The following is a 12514-nucleotide window of genomic DNA, read 5'->3' on the forward strand; positions in this document are numbered from 1 at the left end:
AGTCTTTTGATAGGCTTTTCTCTTACATTTTGTTATGCTTCATTTTGCTTTTCATTTGTTATATGGCTGCTTTTAATGTTAAGGTTTTATATATATATATATATATATATATATATATATATATAAAACCTCAAAAGATTTCTATTTTGCTAAGGGAGCATGGCAAAAGATTGTAGAAGAGTTATGGCTCTTCTAAGGTAAGTGCCATAGAAAATTCCTGTTGTGAAAATTAGCCCTCACATGTCTATGCACGCTCTTTAGCTAAGTGGTGCCATCTTAAAGAGAGGGCTTAGTGGAATCTAGAGCCTGAGCACCCATTTGGAGAGCACCCACCATCTGCAATAGAGCTGTCAGACATAGAATGTGATTTCACAGTATATGACCAAAAAACCCAACATGGCACAGGGCACAGAGCTTTTCTGTTAGGAACAGGTTGTTTTTCTGGGGATAGGGCTGGATACATGTAAAAGAATTGCATTACTAAACGGATCTGTCCACATGCAACAAATCTGACACTGGGCTCCCTGTGAAAAATGTGAAACTTAATTTTCAGTATGAGGAAGACAACCTGATCTGTTCATGGTGTATGATGCCCCCAGACTGCAGTCAAGAATTTAGAGGTCCAAGGTCTTTTTGACCTTGTTACTAGTCTTAAATATGAAATAAAATACAATTCATATATCTTGAAGGTGGGAAAAATTTCTTTTGTACAGTAGGCAACAAAGGTAGGTGGCTGACAGCATATACTGAGTGAATAGCACAGCTAGAGCTTCTGTCCTAGCCAAATGCTTTGTGTGTTACACAGTATTGTTTCCTAATACTTCCACAGTTGCTTCTAATACTTTTCTGCTAATGAGCTCCAAATGCTTGACAAAGATTCAGAGTTTCAAAAATCGTTACTGCTAAGTGTTATTTTTCTGTGAACCCAAAATCCTAAAAAAGAGCATTTAAGAATGCAGTTAGTGCAACGCACAAGCATCTCAAAGGCAGCTGGCATCAAAAAGAGTGACAAAAATGAAGGCATTCAAAAGTCCTCATCAAGTTTTAGAAATCTGTGGCCTGAAAATTTTAATTTCCACATCCAAAATCCAGCACTGGAAGCACTGGGAGGCAGTGCAGAGGTGAGGTATCCTTGAAAGGAAGAGGTGAGAAACGAGGCTTAAAAGGCACCAGAACTAACAATACATCTTCCTGTATTACATCAAGAGCAGGAAACCTGGCAGAGAGCCTGCACAGGCAGACTATGATCTGGGTACAAAAGAAGTGCTCAAGGAAGATAAGACAGTTGCAGCAAAGCTAAATGCATTAGCAAACCATTTGCTTTTGGCCAAGACTGGAAACAGAAGAGAAGGCTTGAGAGACCCTGTCTGGCCCGGGGCTGTCCTGGTGTCCTTGCAGGAGCAGAGGCACAGCTCTCAGGGCCTGGCCTCACTGCTGTCCCCCCGCAGCAGATACGAGCAGAGGCACATGCCTGGTGCTGCAGTTTGCAGTCAAACAAGGCGGCATCAGAACGGGTCGTCTCTGAAGCTGCTTCGCTTCCACCCATTTCACAGATTCATGGAATACTCTCAGCAGTTTTGCAGATGACAGCAAGCTGAGTGCTGTGGCTGACATAGCTGGGGGATGGGATGCCATCCAGAGGGATCCTCATGTGAACCCCATGAGGTTCGACAAGGCCAAATGCAAGGTCCTGCACCTGGGTTGGGGTAATTCCTGGCATCAGCACAGGCTTGGGGGGGATGAAGGCATTGAGAGCAGCCCTGCAGAGAAGGACTTGGGGGTACTGGTGCATGAAAAGCTGGACACGAGCTGGCAATGTGTGCTGTCACCCCAGAAAGCCAACAGTGTGCTGGGCTGCCCCCAGAGCAGGGTGGGCAGCAGGGCCGGGGGGGGATTCTCCCCTCTGCTCCGCTCTGTGAGACCCCCCTGCAGGGCTGGGTCCAGCTCTGGGGGCACCAACAGCAGAAGGACACGGACCTGCTCTAGCGGGGCCAGAGGGGGCCACAGGGATGCTCGGGGGACTGGAGCACCCCCTGTGAGGACAGGCTAAGAGTTGGGGGGTTCAGCTGGAGAAGAGAAGGCTCCGGGGAGACCTTAGAGCAGCCCCCAGGGCTGAAAGGGAGCCTACAGGAGGGGTGGGGATAAACTTTTTAGCAAGGCCTCTTGCAACAGGATAAGGGTTTTAAACTAAAAGAAGGTAGATTTAAACTAGATATAAGGAATTAATTTTTTACACTGAGGGTGGTGAAATACTGGCACAGGATTTCCAGAGGTGGTAGATGCCCCATCCCTGGAAACATTCAAGGTCAGGCTGGATGAGGCTCTGAGCAACCTGATCTAGTTGAAGATGTCCCTGCTCATTGCAGGGGGGTTGGACTAGATGACCTTTAATGTCCCTTCCAACCCAAGGTATTCTATGATTCTATGGATACCAGGTTGGAAGGGACCTCAGGGATCATCTGGTCCAGCCTTTCTTGGCAAAACCACAGTCGAGACAAGAGACACTCACCCCATTGTGGTGCTGGGGTGCTACCTTAGCCCCTCTCTGGTCCTTGGGAGTCTCTTTTCAGCAGAATATGCCTACAAAAACATGGGCAAAAGTTTCTGTGATGCTTGATATTGCAGCCCAGGCATTTTCCATCTCTAATCATCATTTTGGTCTTTGTCAGCAACGTCCACAGGGGACATCCCTGCAAATCTAACTGTTTGTCTGGGCAAAAGACCAGCTTCCTTGCATGTAGAGAGAGACACAAAACAATGTTTTCCTCTCTCTCTAGAGTCTCTATCTCTCATTGCTTATCTGTGCCAAGCCACAACATCCTCCGAGGAAGTATCTTGCTCTTATCTGTCTGGTGCTGATTGCAGGATGGGTCTCAGCAAGCCCTGCCCGAGGGATGGGGACACCAGGGCTGGGCATAAAGCTGGTGCTGTGGCCAGTTCCCTGAGCAAAGGAGTGAGTTGACCAAAGGATTTATTAAGGGATGATACTCCTTTATTGTCACCTATAGAAATGGAGAAGGCAGAGGGAATAAGTCTGAGAGTGAGGGAAAGCGCCTACAGAAAGTGGGGGCTCAGATCCATTTAATATCCAGTGATGGAGCGTAGAAACTGTGTTCCATCTCAGTGATGGAACAGAGAGGTTCCCACTCCTCTGTGGCATCCTTGATGTGACCAGAGGGTGTAATAACATTGAAATATTAATGCTGCTGTCAGAAAGGAAAAAAAAAAAAAAAAAATTATCACATGTTCAAATGAAAATCTAATAAAACAACATTTGGGGAAAAAAAATAAATTTGGATCCAAATATTCACAAATTCATTGCAAGTCAAAAAATTATGGACATTGCATTTCAGCAAGAGCATTGAAGATTTTGTTTCTTCTCCATTTGGGATGAAAGCATGTCTCAAAGATTAAAGTTTCCTGCCAGACAGAATTAGAAGACTTGCACAGTTTTGTCCTTATGAATTATTCCCCCTGAGAAAATCTGAACAGATCTAATCCTGCTGTGTGGAGAGCTTAGTATGGTGGGGTGTGCAAGTGGAAAGGAAAGGCTTGCAACAATTAGCTACTGCAAATGGTCATTCCTCATTGTTGCTCATAAGGATGCGAGTGTGCTGCCCAGGACCTGCGGCAGCAGACTTTGGAGTCACAAAGTCCTGCCCAGGGTGGTCCTGGGGCTCAGCTCGCTCCCCTCCTTAGCCTGGTGCCCTGCAGCGATGGCGGGACGGTCCCGATGCTGCAGACACGGGGGTGACGAGGACGGGGGTTGCTGCAGTTGCAGGACCGGCGGTCCAGCGGCAGTTCCCTGCCCAGCAGCACGGCCGAGAAGGAGCGCGACTCGGACCTGAACAGTGACCAGGACAAGGCAAAGAACTGCAACGGGCAAGTGGTCCCCAAGGTCGTGCTGCAGCGGTCCGCCACAGTGATTGATGTACGTGCTCTGCTGTCTCTGCTGTCCCTTGAGGGTCCCCACCCCAGTAACCCCGGTGGAGGGACAGACTTGTGTGGGTTGGGCCCTACAAGTCTTCCTGCAGCCCACCTGCGCTCCCATGTTGCACCCCGAGGTCTCCCCAGACCTTTTTTCTGCCTGCTTTATCTTTAAGTGCATTCACCAGCCCGCAGCGCTCTGCATTCACCCCCTGTGGCCTCCTCTCCTTCTAGTTCAATCCAACCAATGAGCCGGAGAAATCAGACCACAACCACCTCACTGTGGGCAACCAGGATGGGCCAGGCCTGGAGAAGAGGGTGGGGAGCGCCATCAGCGTCATCTCCAATGCTGTGGAAGGTACATTCTTCCCCAGCCTGGGGGAGGGCTGGGTGTGCCAGCTGGTTCAGCCCAGCGGTTGTGTGTTGGTGGGCGTGGGGTGCTCAGCACACACCCGTGATAGTGGCTGCCCCAAATCTCCAGCCCCAAGCAGGGATGGCTCTGGACCTGGGGTCTCCATACTGGGTCAGCGCACTGCAGAGATGCTCAAACAAAGCTTTTCATCCCAGCTCGCTAGGATGATGCCGAAGGCAATAATACAATATCTCACGCAATTGAATGGGATTGCAATTGATTACAGCAGTCTCCAGAGTCAGCTGAGAGCTGTTGAGTGGCTTCCCAGAGCTGCTGGATCAACTTCAGCAAAAAGCACCACAGAATCGGCGATAACTGGCTTCTCAGCCTCGTTCTCCCTGAGAGTGGGCACCAAACCCTCTGGTCACTCCAGAGCAGTTCCCTCGGATGTCCCTGCAATCTCAGTGTGCCTGGGACACCTCAAATCCTGCCCAGGTGCTGAGAGCAGGATTGAACTCACAATTCCCTGACTGATCTGCCTTTCCATCCCCCTCTGGTTTGGAGGGTAAGGTCTGCAACGTCACTGTGCCTGGGCATAGGAAGGATCTTCCTTTCAGCCCCCATATTAAACTTATAGGTGGTCTAGGGCTGGTTCAGACCCTCATGAGAGGTCTCTTCTAGTGGATTAGCACTTGCCACACCCAGCGGAGAACAGGATAAGCCTACACTGATGTCATTTTTCTTTCTTGCCCTCAGAGCTGGAGGAAGCTCACCAGAAGTGCCCACCTTGGTGGTACAAATTTGCCCACACGTTCCTGGTCTGGAACTGCTGTCCCCCCTGGCTGAAGCTGAAGGAGTTTGTCAAGCTGGTGGTGATGGACCCCTTCGTGGACCTGGGCATCACCATCTGCATTGTGCTCAACACGCTCTTCATGGCCATGGAGCATTACCCCATGACGGAGGAGTTTGAGAACGTGCTCTCCGTGGGGAACCTGGTAGGCAGCTATGGGCATGCCGTCCTTCCCCATTTACAGTCACAGCAGCCACACCACCCACCCTGATGGGCAGATCCCCTCCGCTGCCGTTGTGTCACCCGAACAATATGCATATGCATGCCTTGAAACGCATCCCAGCTGCTGAGAAAGTGCTGCAGGGGTCTGACCACAGCATCCCTGGACTCCAAGATGGCTCAGATCAAGGGAAGTGATATGTGGGTTGGATCCATCTGCCCCTGCTCCCCTTCTGCTGCAACTTCTGTCTCACTTGGTGCATCTCAGCAATGCCAGTGTGGCCTTGGCCTTGCAGAGATGTTTTCCTGAGCCATCTTCTACATTGCAACCCAGGGTCAGGCATGAGCTGCTGCTGGCTGGGGCTGACACCACAGCATCCTCACGATGCTGGGTGACCATGTGGCAGAGCAAGGGCCAATTCAGATGCTGGGAGCAAACAAGTCACCACGGAGCAGGAGGCAACAGTGCTAGCAGCATTTAAAAAAAAAAAAAAAAAAATCAGGACTTTTTCCAGTAACATCACTACAAATCTGGGCTATCCTGATTTCATGGGTGTATTTAGCAACCAGCTGTGGCTGGTCCTGCTTGGAGCTCAGGGTAAATGACTTTTCGCTGGATGCAATCTGATAGTGGGACAAGTCCAGGCAGCCCCTGTTAGCTCTGGGAAATACAGCTAAGGGATGAGAGAGCTCTCCGCCTCCTCTCCAGCCACCTTGTCCTGCTCTAGCACCTGCCGGGGCCTCTCTGTGCACAGGCACTGGAGTGACACATGCGGGTGCCTGAGCCCCGGCGGGCAGGATGACGCTCAGCACATAGCTGCTTTGTCTCTGGTTTCATTCAGGAAATACAAGGGGATTAATTGGCTGTTGCTCGAAGCACAGTCACACTGCAAAGACAGCTCTAGCTTTTTCTTCGGGCCAGCAGTGGTTTGTGGCTGCATGTACATCCCAGTGCCGGTGGGGATAAGGATGATTTGCTGAGAAGGGCCAATGAGGGGTGGGAGCAGGAAAAGCAACTTCCACTGAGCCACAGCCTCACCCCACATCACCTGCCCAAGCCCCAGATGAAGGCTGCAGTGCCTACTGCCCATCTCATGCAAGAAGGAAGGTGGCCAGGCTGTAAATGAAAAGAGCAGCAATCAGCTGGCAGGAGCAGAAAAGGGGACATTCATGGGCTGGCAGGCAAAGGGGCATGTCAAGGAGCATCCCCTGGGATGCTGGTGCAGAAGTCTCCCTGCAGCCTCTCCTCCCTGCAAAGTGGAGGCAAGGACCTGTGTATCCCAACGCAATGCATATCCAGGGCAAAATTTGTCACCGGGCCCCACTGCACATGCTGTGTCATGGAGTTACATCAAGGATGCTAATTGTCACATTGCTGATCCCGCTCCGGAGTAATGTGATAATGCACAGCCTTGTTGTAGTCCCAGGATAAGAGTGATGTGTAAAACCTGGATCAGCTTTCGCAGGGCTCAGGGAGGGGCACGGGCATCCCAGTAGCAGCCCAGTTCCCAGTGCTGGGAATCCCAGTGATTTGACAGTCGTTCACAGGGGGTCCCTTTGACAATGAAACTTCTATTTTTCATTTTCACCTGGCAACACACACCTTTGTGTCTCTCCAGAAGCAATCAGTCACCAGTACTCCCAGACTGGTTTCACAAGCCACACTGGGCAGCAGCTGGGGAGCTTCTTCCCAACTGGAACTGGACCAAATGGGTTGAAACACTTTATGAATACACCAGAAAAGAGAGATGCTACCTGCCCCACACCAAGGCTCAGCCCTGGCTTACAAGCAAAGTGACAAGGTGCTGTTTCCCACAGGTCTTTACGGGGATCTTCACTGCAGAGATGGTTCTGAAGCTCATTGCTCTGGACCCCTACGAGTATTTCCAGCAGGGCTGGAACATCTTTGACAGCATCATCGTCACCCTGAGCCTGGTGGAGCTGGGCCTGGCCAATGTGCAAGGGCTCTCCGTGCTCCGCTCCTTCCGCTTGGTACGTGTCACGGGGCTGTGGTGTGCCTAGGGGTTGTGGATGCAGTTGACACCAGGGTGGTCACCAACTTGTCCCCTGTTAAAGATAACACTGACAGTCAGGCCAAACACTTAGGAAAGTCAGAGTCTGTGCCCTTTTCAAAGCAGTTGGGTGTTTAGCCCCTCCTACCTTAATAAAACTGTCACGCTAAAGTCTAATCCCAGCTTTGCAGACTTGCTGACACCTTGTGGCAATGAAAGCCCCAGGAAAATCAACACCTTGTCTCCTTGCTCCCCATAGCTGAGGGTTTTCAAGCTCGCCAAGTCCTGGCCCACCCTCAACATGCTCATCAAGATCATCGGCAATTCAGTGGGCGCCCTGGGGAACCTCACGCTGGTGCTGGCCATCATCGTCTTCATCTTCGCCGTGGTGGGGATGCAGCTTTTTGGAAAGAGCTACATAGAGTGTGTGTGCAAGATCTCCGTCGACTGCACGCTGCCCCGCTGGCACATGAATGACTTCTTCCACTCCTTCCTCATCGTCTTCCGCATCCTCTGCGGGGAGTGGATCGAGACCATGTGGGACTGCATGGAGGTGGCTGGCCAGACCATGTGCCTCATCGTCTTCATGATGGTCATGGTCATTGGGAACCTCGTGGTGAGTCTTGGAGCTGGGGTGGACCCCCAGTGGAAGAGGAGAGGGGTGAGGACAGAGCGTGTCTTGGGGTGGGGACACCTCTGCCCCTCGCTCACTGGCCAATGCTGTCCAGCTCAGCTCATCTACAGGGCCGTGCCTGTAAGCGCGCTCTTGTTGGAGCTGTACAGCAATCCAGGCAAAAGTCCAGGCTTGACCTCCCCCCTGCAGAACTGCTGGGGCTATGCTGTGTGCTCAGCTCTGTGTAAAGCAGGGTAAGAAGCAATTTCTGAGGGACCTTCAGATGAAACCAAATCAGGAACAGAAGGAGAAACTGATGCATGGAAAATATAACAACGAGCTTTAGGCAGATGCATCAGCAACTCTGGGACAAAAGAAGGCTCATCTTCAAGCTGTACTTTCTTCTCCATATGGCTTTTCAGGCTTTCCTTCCCCATTTCCCTTTCTCCTGAGATGAGGGATGGAGGCAGTGTTATATCCAGCTCACCCCAGGGCTGGCCCTTTGCTCCCAAGTGCTTTTGGGATTAGAACCCCCCAGAAGGCTTTTGCAGATCCCCAGCATCCCCAGTCCTCACCACAGCCCAGGTGACATCCAGGAGATACACGACCCCTCTGCAACACGCGCCTCCTTCCCCCAGGTCCTGGTGAACCCCTGGTCACCATCACCCTCCCTGCCTGCCCACTGCTTCCCACTAACCCAAGCTGCTCACTGACAACGCTGCAGGTCTGCAGTTCCCGGCAAGCACGAAATCCTTTCTAAACTTGGTAACCCTCTCTCTGGTGGCTTTGAAGCTTGTTTTCCAGGCTGTGTGGGCTCTGCCCTCCCTTCTTAAGGAGCAAGGAAGGGAAGGGAAGCGTGGCGGCTTGCCGAATCGCTACTATTACTTGCCAAGATTGTGTAAACCCTTTGGAATTTGCTTTGAAAAACTATCTGCTGAGGGAGCTGCTGACACCTCCCTCCCCACGGTGGAGCAGCCACCGAGCCTCGGGCTGAAACAGCCCTCCAGAGAGGTGAAAGCAGCCCCAGGGAGAAACCCAGACCACCCCATGGCCCAGGTCAGGGGTAGGGCAGCTTGGAGTGTCCCACTTTGAGGGCAGAAAGTTGGGATCTGAGTGCTGCTTTGCTTCCCTGGCTCGTGTGAGGTATTTGGGGCTTTGGCCTGGCCATCATAGCAGCATGGAGAGCCATGCTGACTGCAGACCTCACCCCGGTGTGTCCTGGGGTCTGTGCTGGGTGGTGCTGAGCAGCCGTGCATGCATTGCCTCGCAGTGGGAAGCAGCCTGATATACCCCCAGGCTGCCCATCACCCAGCATTCAGCAACAGTTTGTAACGCTACCTGTCAAGGGGGAACCCCTTCGTTTGAATTGCGGGGCTGAATCGGGCTGAAAATCACCCATAAACAGCAGGAGCATCTCCAGAACAGTCCGCAGAGAGTGCAGGAGCTTAGAGACCAGGAATTGCATCTGGGGCTCCCTGGAGACCCTCCCCAGAAGGGGCTCAGGAAACCTTTCCTCTTCTAGAGCCAGTTTTTGGAGTAGGACAGCCCATCCACTCCTTCAGGAAACTTTCCTGGAGAAAATAGGGGAACAGCACAATTTTCAGCTGGTGGGGTCAGAGGCAGCCCTTCCAGAGGGACACCAGCTTTCTGGGCAAGCTTTGCAGCTCCTGCTGTTCTCTGTGCTGCTGCAAGGGGTTCGTTTAGAGCTAAGTAGAGAGACACGGTGCACGACCACCTACAGAGCCATGTCTGCCCTCTCCATCCTCTCTGCCAAGCTCTCCTGGACACGTCTCCGGTATTTCCGAGTCCTGGAGCCTGTCCTGCACAGCCTCCTGAGCATCCCAGCTGCAGGGAGGTGTGTTTATCCCCACTTCCCCTGCAGAGGAATAAGGCGGCGGCCAGTTGTCCTTTACTGTTAATGACACTTTGAGCATTTCCTTTGGGGTTATTAAGGGAAAAGGGAGGAAGTCAGTCGGGTGACAAGGTAATGGACTCCTGTCCAAAAACGCCAGGTCTAATAGCAACTATTAGCTGTAATTGGTACTTAACATAAGTATTAAACTGATGGGATAGTAGGGATTTATTTAAAGATTCGATTTAAGTCATATGGTATGTGAAAACAGCAGTGACCTTGAATAGCAGCTAATTCCCTTCTCAGATACACTGCTGGCACAGAAAGGCACAAACATCAACAGCTGTGGACTTGGCCCATCGGCCGCTCTGCGCAGCAAGTGCATGTCTGGGGGCTGCCAGTGCTCCCATACCCCGGGCAGAGCCCGTCCTGCTCCTCTTCTCATGAGCTGCTCCAGGTTTCTGGCATGCAGCGAGTCCACCCATGCCAGGCGAGGCTGCTGTGGGGTCCAGTCACGTTTCGGGCATGGTGAAGCAGGAGAGGTCTGGGGGAAGCAGGAGAGAGCCTGTGCTTGGAACTATATAGAGCATTGCCTTTGCATCCCATGAGCTGACTTGTGCTGAGATTAAATGCCACTTTCCATGGAGCAGAGTCATCTCTGGTAGAAAGGGAGGAGGTTACGGCTGTGGCTCAGGCTCCTATGTGGCTTCAGAGTGCTGGAGATCCTCAGGAGCTCACTAAGCATCTGAGACATCAGAGCCAGCAGAGTTCCAGCTCGGATGATAAGAAGCAGGTTTATCCCTGGAAAGAGAAGGAACAGAGCTGAGTTACATCCCTGTGGGTGGTGGGGAGAAGCACCATAGGCTTGGAGAGTCCCACATGGGGACCAGTCAGTCCAAGAGCTCCAAGAGACCAAAGGGAGGGACATGCTAATGGACCCACAGGGGAGGTGGCTTGAGAGGGGCTGACGTGATAACTGGCATCACTTGTAAATGAGTCAGCAGGACCCAAGGAGCCAGGGGTGTCACTGAGGGCATCAGAGCCCAGGGAGCAATGAGGAGGAGCTGGATCATGTCCGTGTTCTCCAGGAGATGGAGTTGGCATCGCTGCAGTCCCTAGAGCTGGGCAGCAGGAGGAGGGTGTCCCATGATACGGTTAACACAAGGGTCTTCTTCACGGCCATGACTGGTCCCTGCTGTTCCAGCCTGCAGGGATGATGTTGGTGCCAGACGTCAGTGCCGGTATTTGCTTTTGTCCCCTCCAGGTGCTGAATCTGTTTTTAGCTTTGCTGCTGAGCTCCTTCAGCGCCGATAGCCTGGCAGCATCTGACGATGATGGAGAGATGAACAATTTGCAGATCGCTATTGGCAGGATCAGCAGGGGGATCGACTTTGTAAAGACCTCTGTCCTCATGCTGCTCCGCAGGCTGTGGAAAGGGAAGAAGGTAGCCCCAGAGGAAGAGCAAGAGCCCAATAAGAGGGACAACTCTGTGCTAAACCATGTGGACACTGGCCAGGAGCCCAAGTCGGAGTACCTGGATGGAGTCACTGGCAAAGAGCACTTTTTCATGGATGAACTGGACCACATGAATTTCATCAACAACCCCAACCTGACGGTGCAAGTCCCCATCGCCTCAGAAGAGTCTGACCTCTATGAGGAGACGAGCACCCAGTCTGACACTGAAGACACCAAGGTAAGAAAGGTGGGTGGAAGGGTTTCAACCCAAAAACTGTCATAGGGCCACTCTTGCTGTGCTGCCCAAAGAATGACGTTGGGTTTGGTTAGCTTTTGCACCAGGTGTGACATGGGCCGAATTTGGGGTTTTTCTACCTGGCATTTCCCAGTGTAAGCTGGAGGCAGGGGGGTTCCAAGCCCGTTTGGGATCAGGCGATGGGGTTATTGCTAATGCCAGGGGACCCACTGCACCACAGGGTTGGTGCAAGGGTCAAAGCGCTCAGTTTGGGGTTAAAGATGTTCAAGAGGAATTTGATGCCAAGAAATCTGCTGATGGCACTAACATTAGATCCACTGCTAATGCCTCAGAAAACATCATCAGGGCGGGTATGAAACCAGATGGAGGAGCTTAGCACAAGCGAACGTGAAGCGATGCATTTTGGATCCAAAGCTGATGAGACAGCTGATGTTGGCATTGCTGTGTCAAGGCATGGAGAGGACTGTCCGGACTCACGGGACACCATTTGCCTTGGTGCTCTGGAAGGGTGACATGGAGATGAGAGACAAGAAAAGTGGAAAGACCCGAGTAGACTCAAAAAAGGGTGATAGTCTGGTGGGAAATTACTGCTCCCAACATGGTCACACAGAGGTCTTGGGCAAATACAGGGCAGGGGGATGCTGCAGTGGAAAGTAGCAGCTGTATCAGTCTGCGAAGGGGGTTTGTATGATAACAGAACAGCTCTGACCCAGGGGTTTACCATCACTATTGATGGCAAATGTGTCTGCTCAGGAGCTGAAGAGCCTTTGGGAGCTCTGTCCCACCTAGTCCTGCTCAGGGCGATGTCCAGGGCAGGAGGCAGTGGTGCTGTTTGGGTGCAACCACAACCACCGCTGAGTGCCTGGCTCTGACTGCACAGGCAAACCAAGGCAGGGCTTCAAAATGGAACAGAACTCCCAAAAGCCCAGAGCCATGCCATCCTCCCCCCTCCTTGTCTGAAGGCTCCTTGCAGCTCCACGCAGTGACATGGATCTGGGTTTGCTGGGACACAGTGCAAGAAGCTGTCTCTTATACACA

At 52.0% G+C, this 12514-nt stretch overlaps 1 protein-coding gene across 1 annotated transcript in view; it reads left to right on the plus strand.

Annotated features, from left to right (window-relative positions):
• Window positions 1–12514, plus strand: part of SCN4A (sodium voltage-gated channel alpha subunit 4) — a 33009-nt gene that overhangs the window by 7874 nt on the left and 12621 nt on the right. The window contains 6 exon segments of the mRNA XM_026864620.1: window positions 3776–3931; window positions 4162–4285; window positions 5036–5274; window positions 7107–7280; window positions 7560–7916; window positions 11030–11458. Of these exon segments, the coding sequence (XP_026720421.1) occupies window positions 3776–3931; window positions 4162–4285; window positions 5036–5274; window positions 7107–7280; window positions 7560–7916; window positions 11030–11458 (1479 nt within the window).

The sequence above is a fragment of the Athene cunicularia genome (assembly GCF_003259725.1).
Source record: "Athene cunicularia isolate RWA chromosome 27 unlocalized genomic scaffold, athCun1 chr27_part1, whole genome shotgun sequence".
NCBI classification, from domain to species: Eukaryota; Metazoa; Chordata; class Aves; order Strigiformes; family Strigidae; genus Athene; species Athene cunicularia.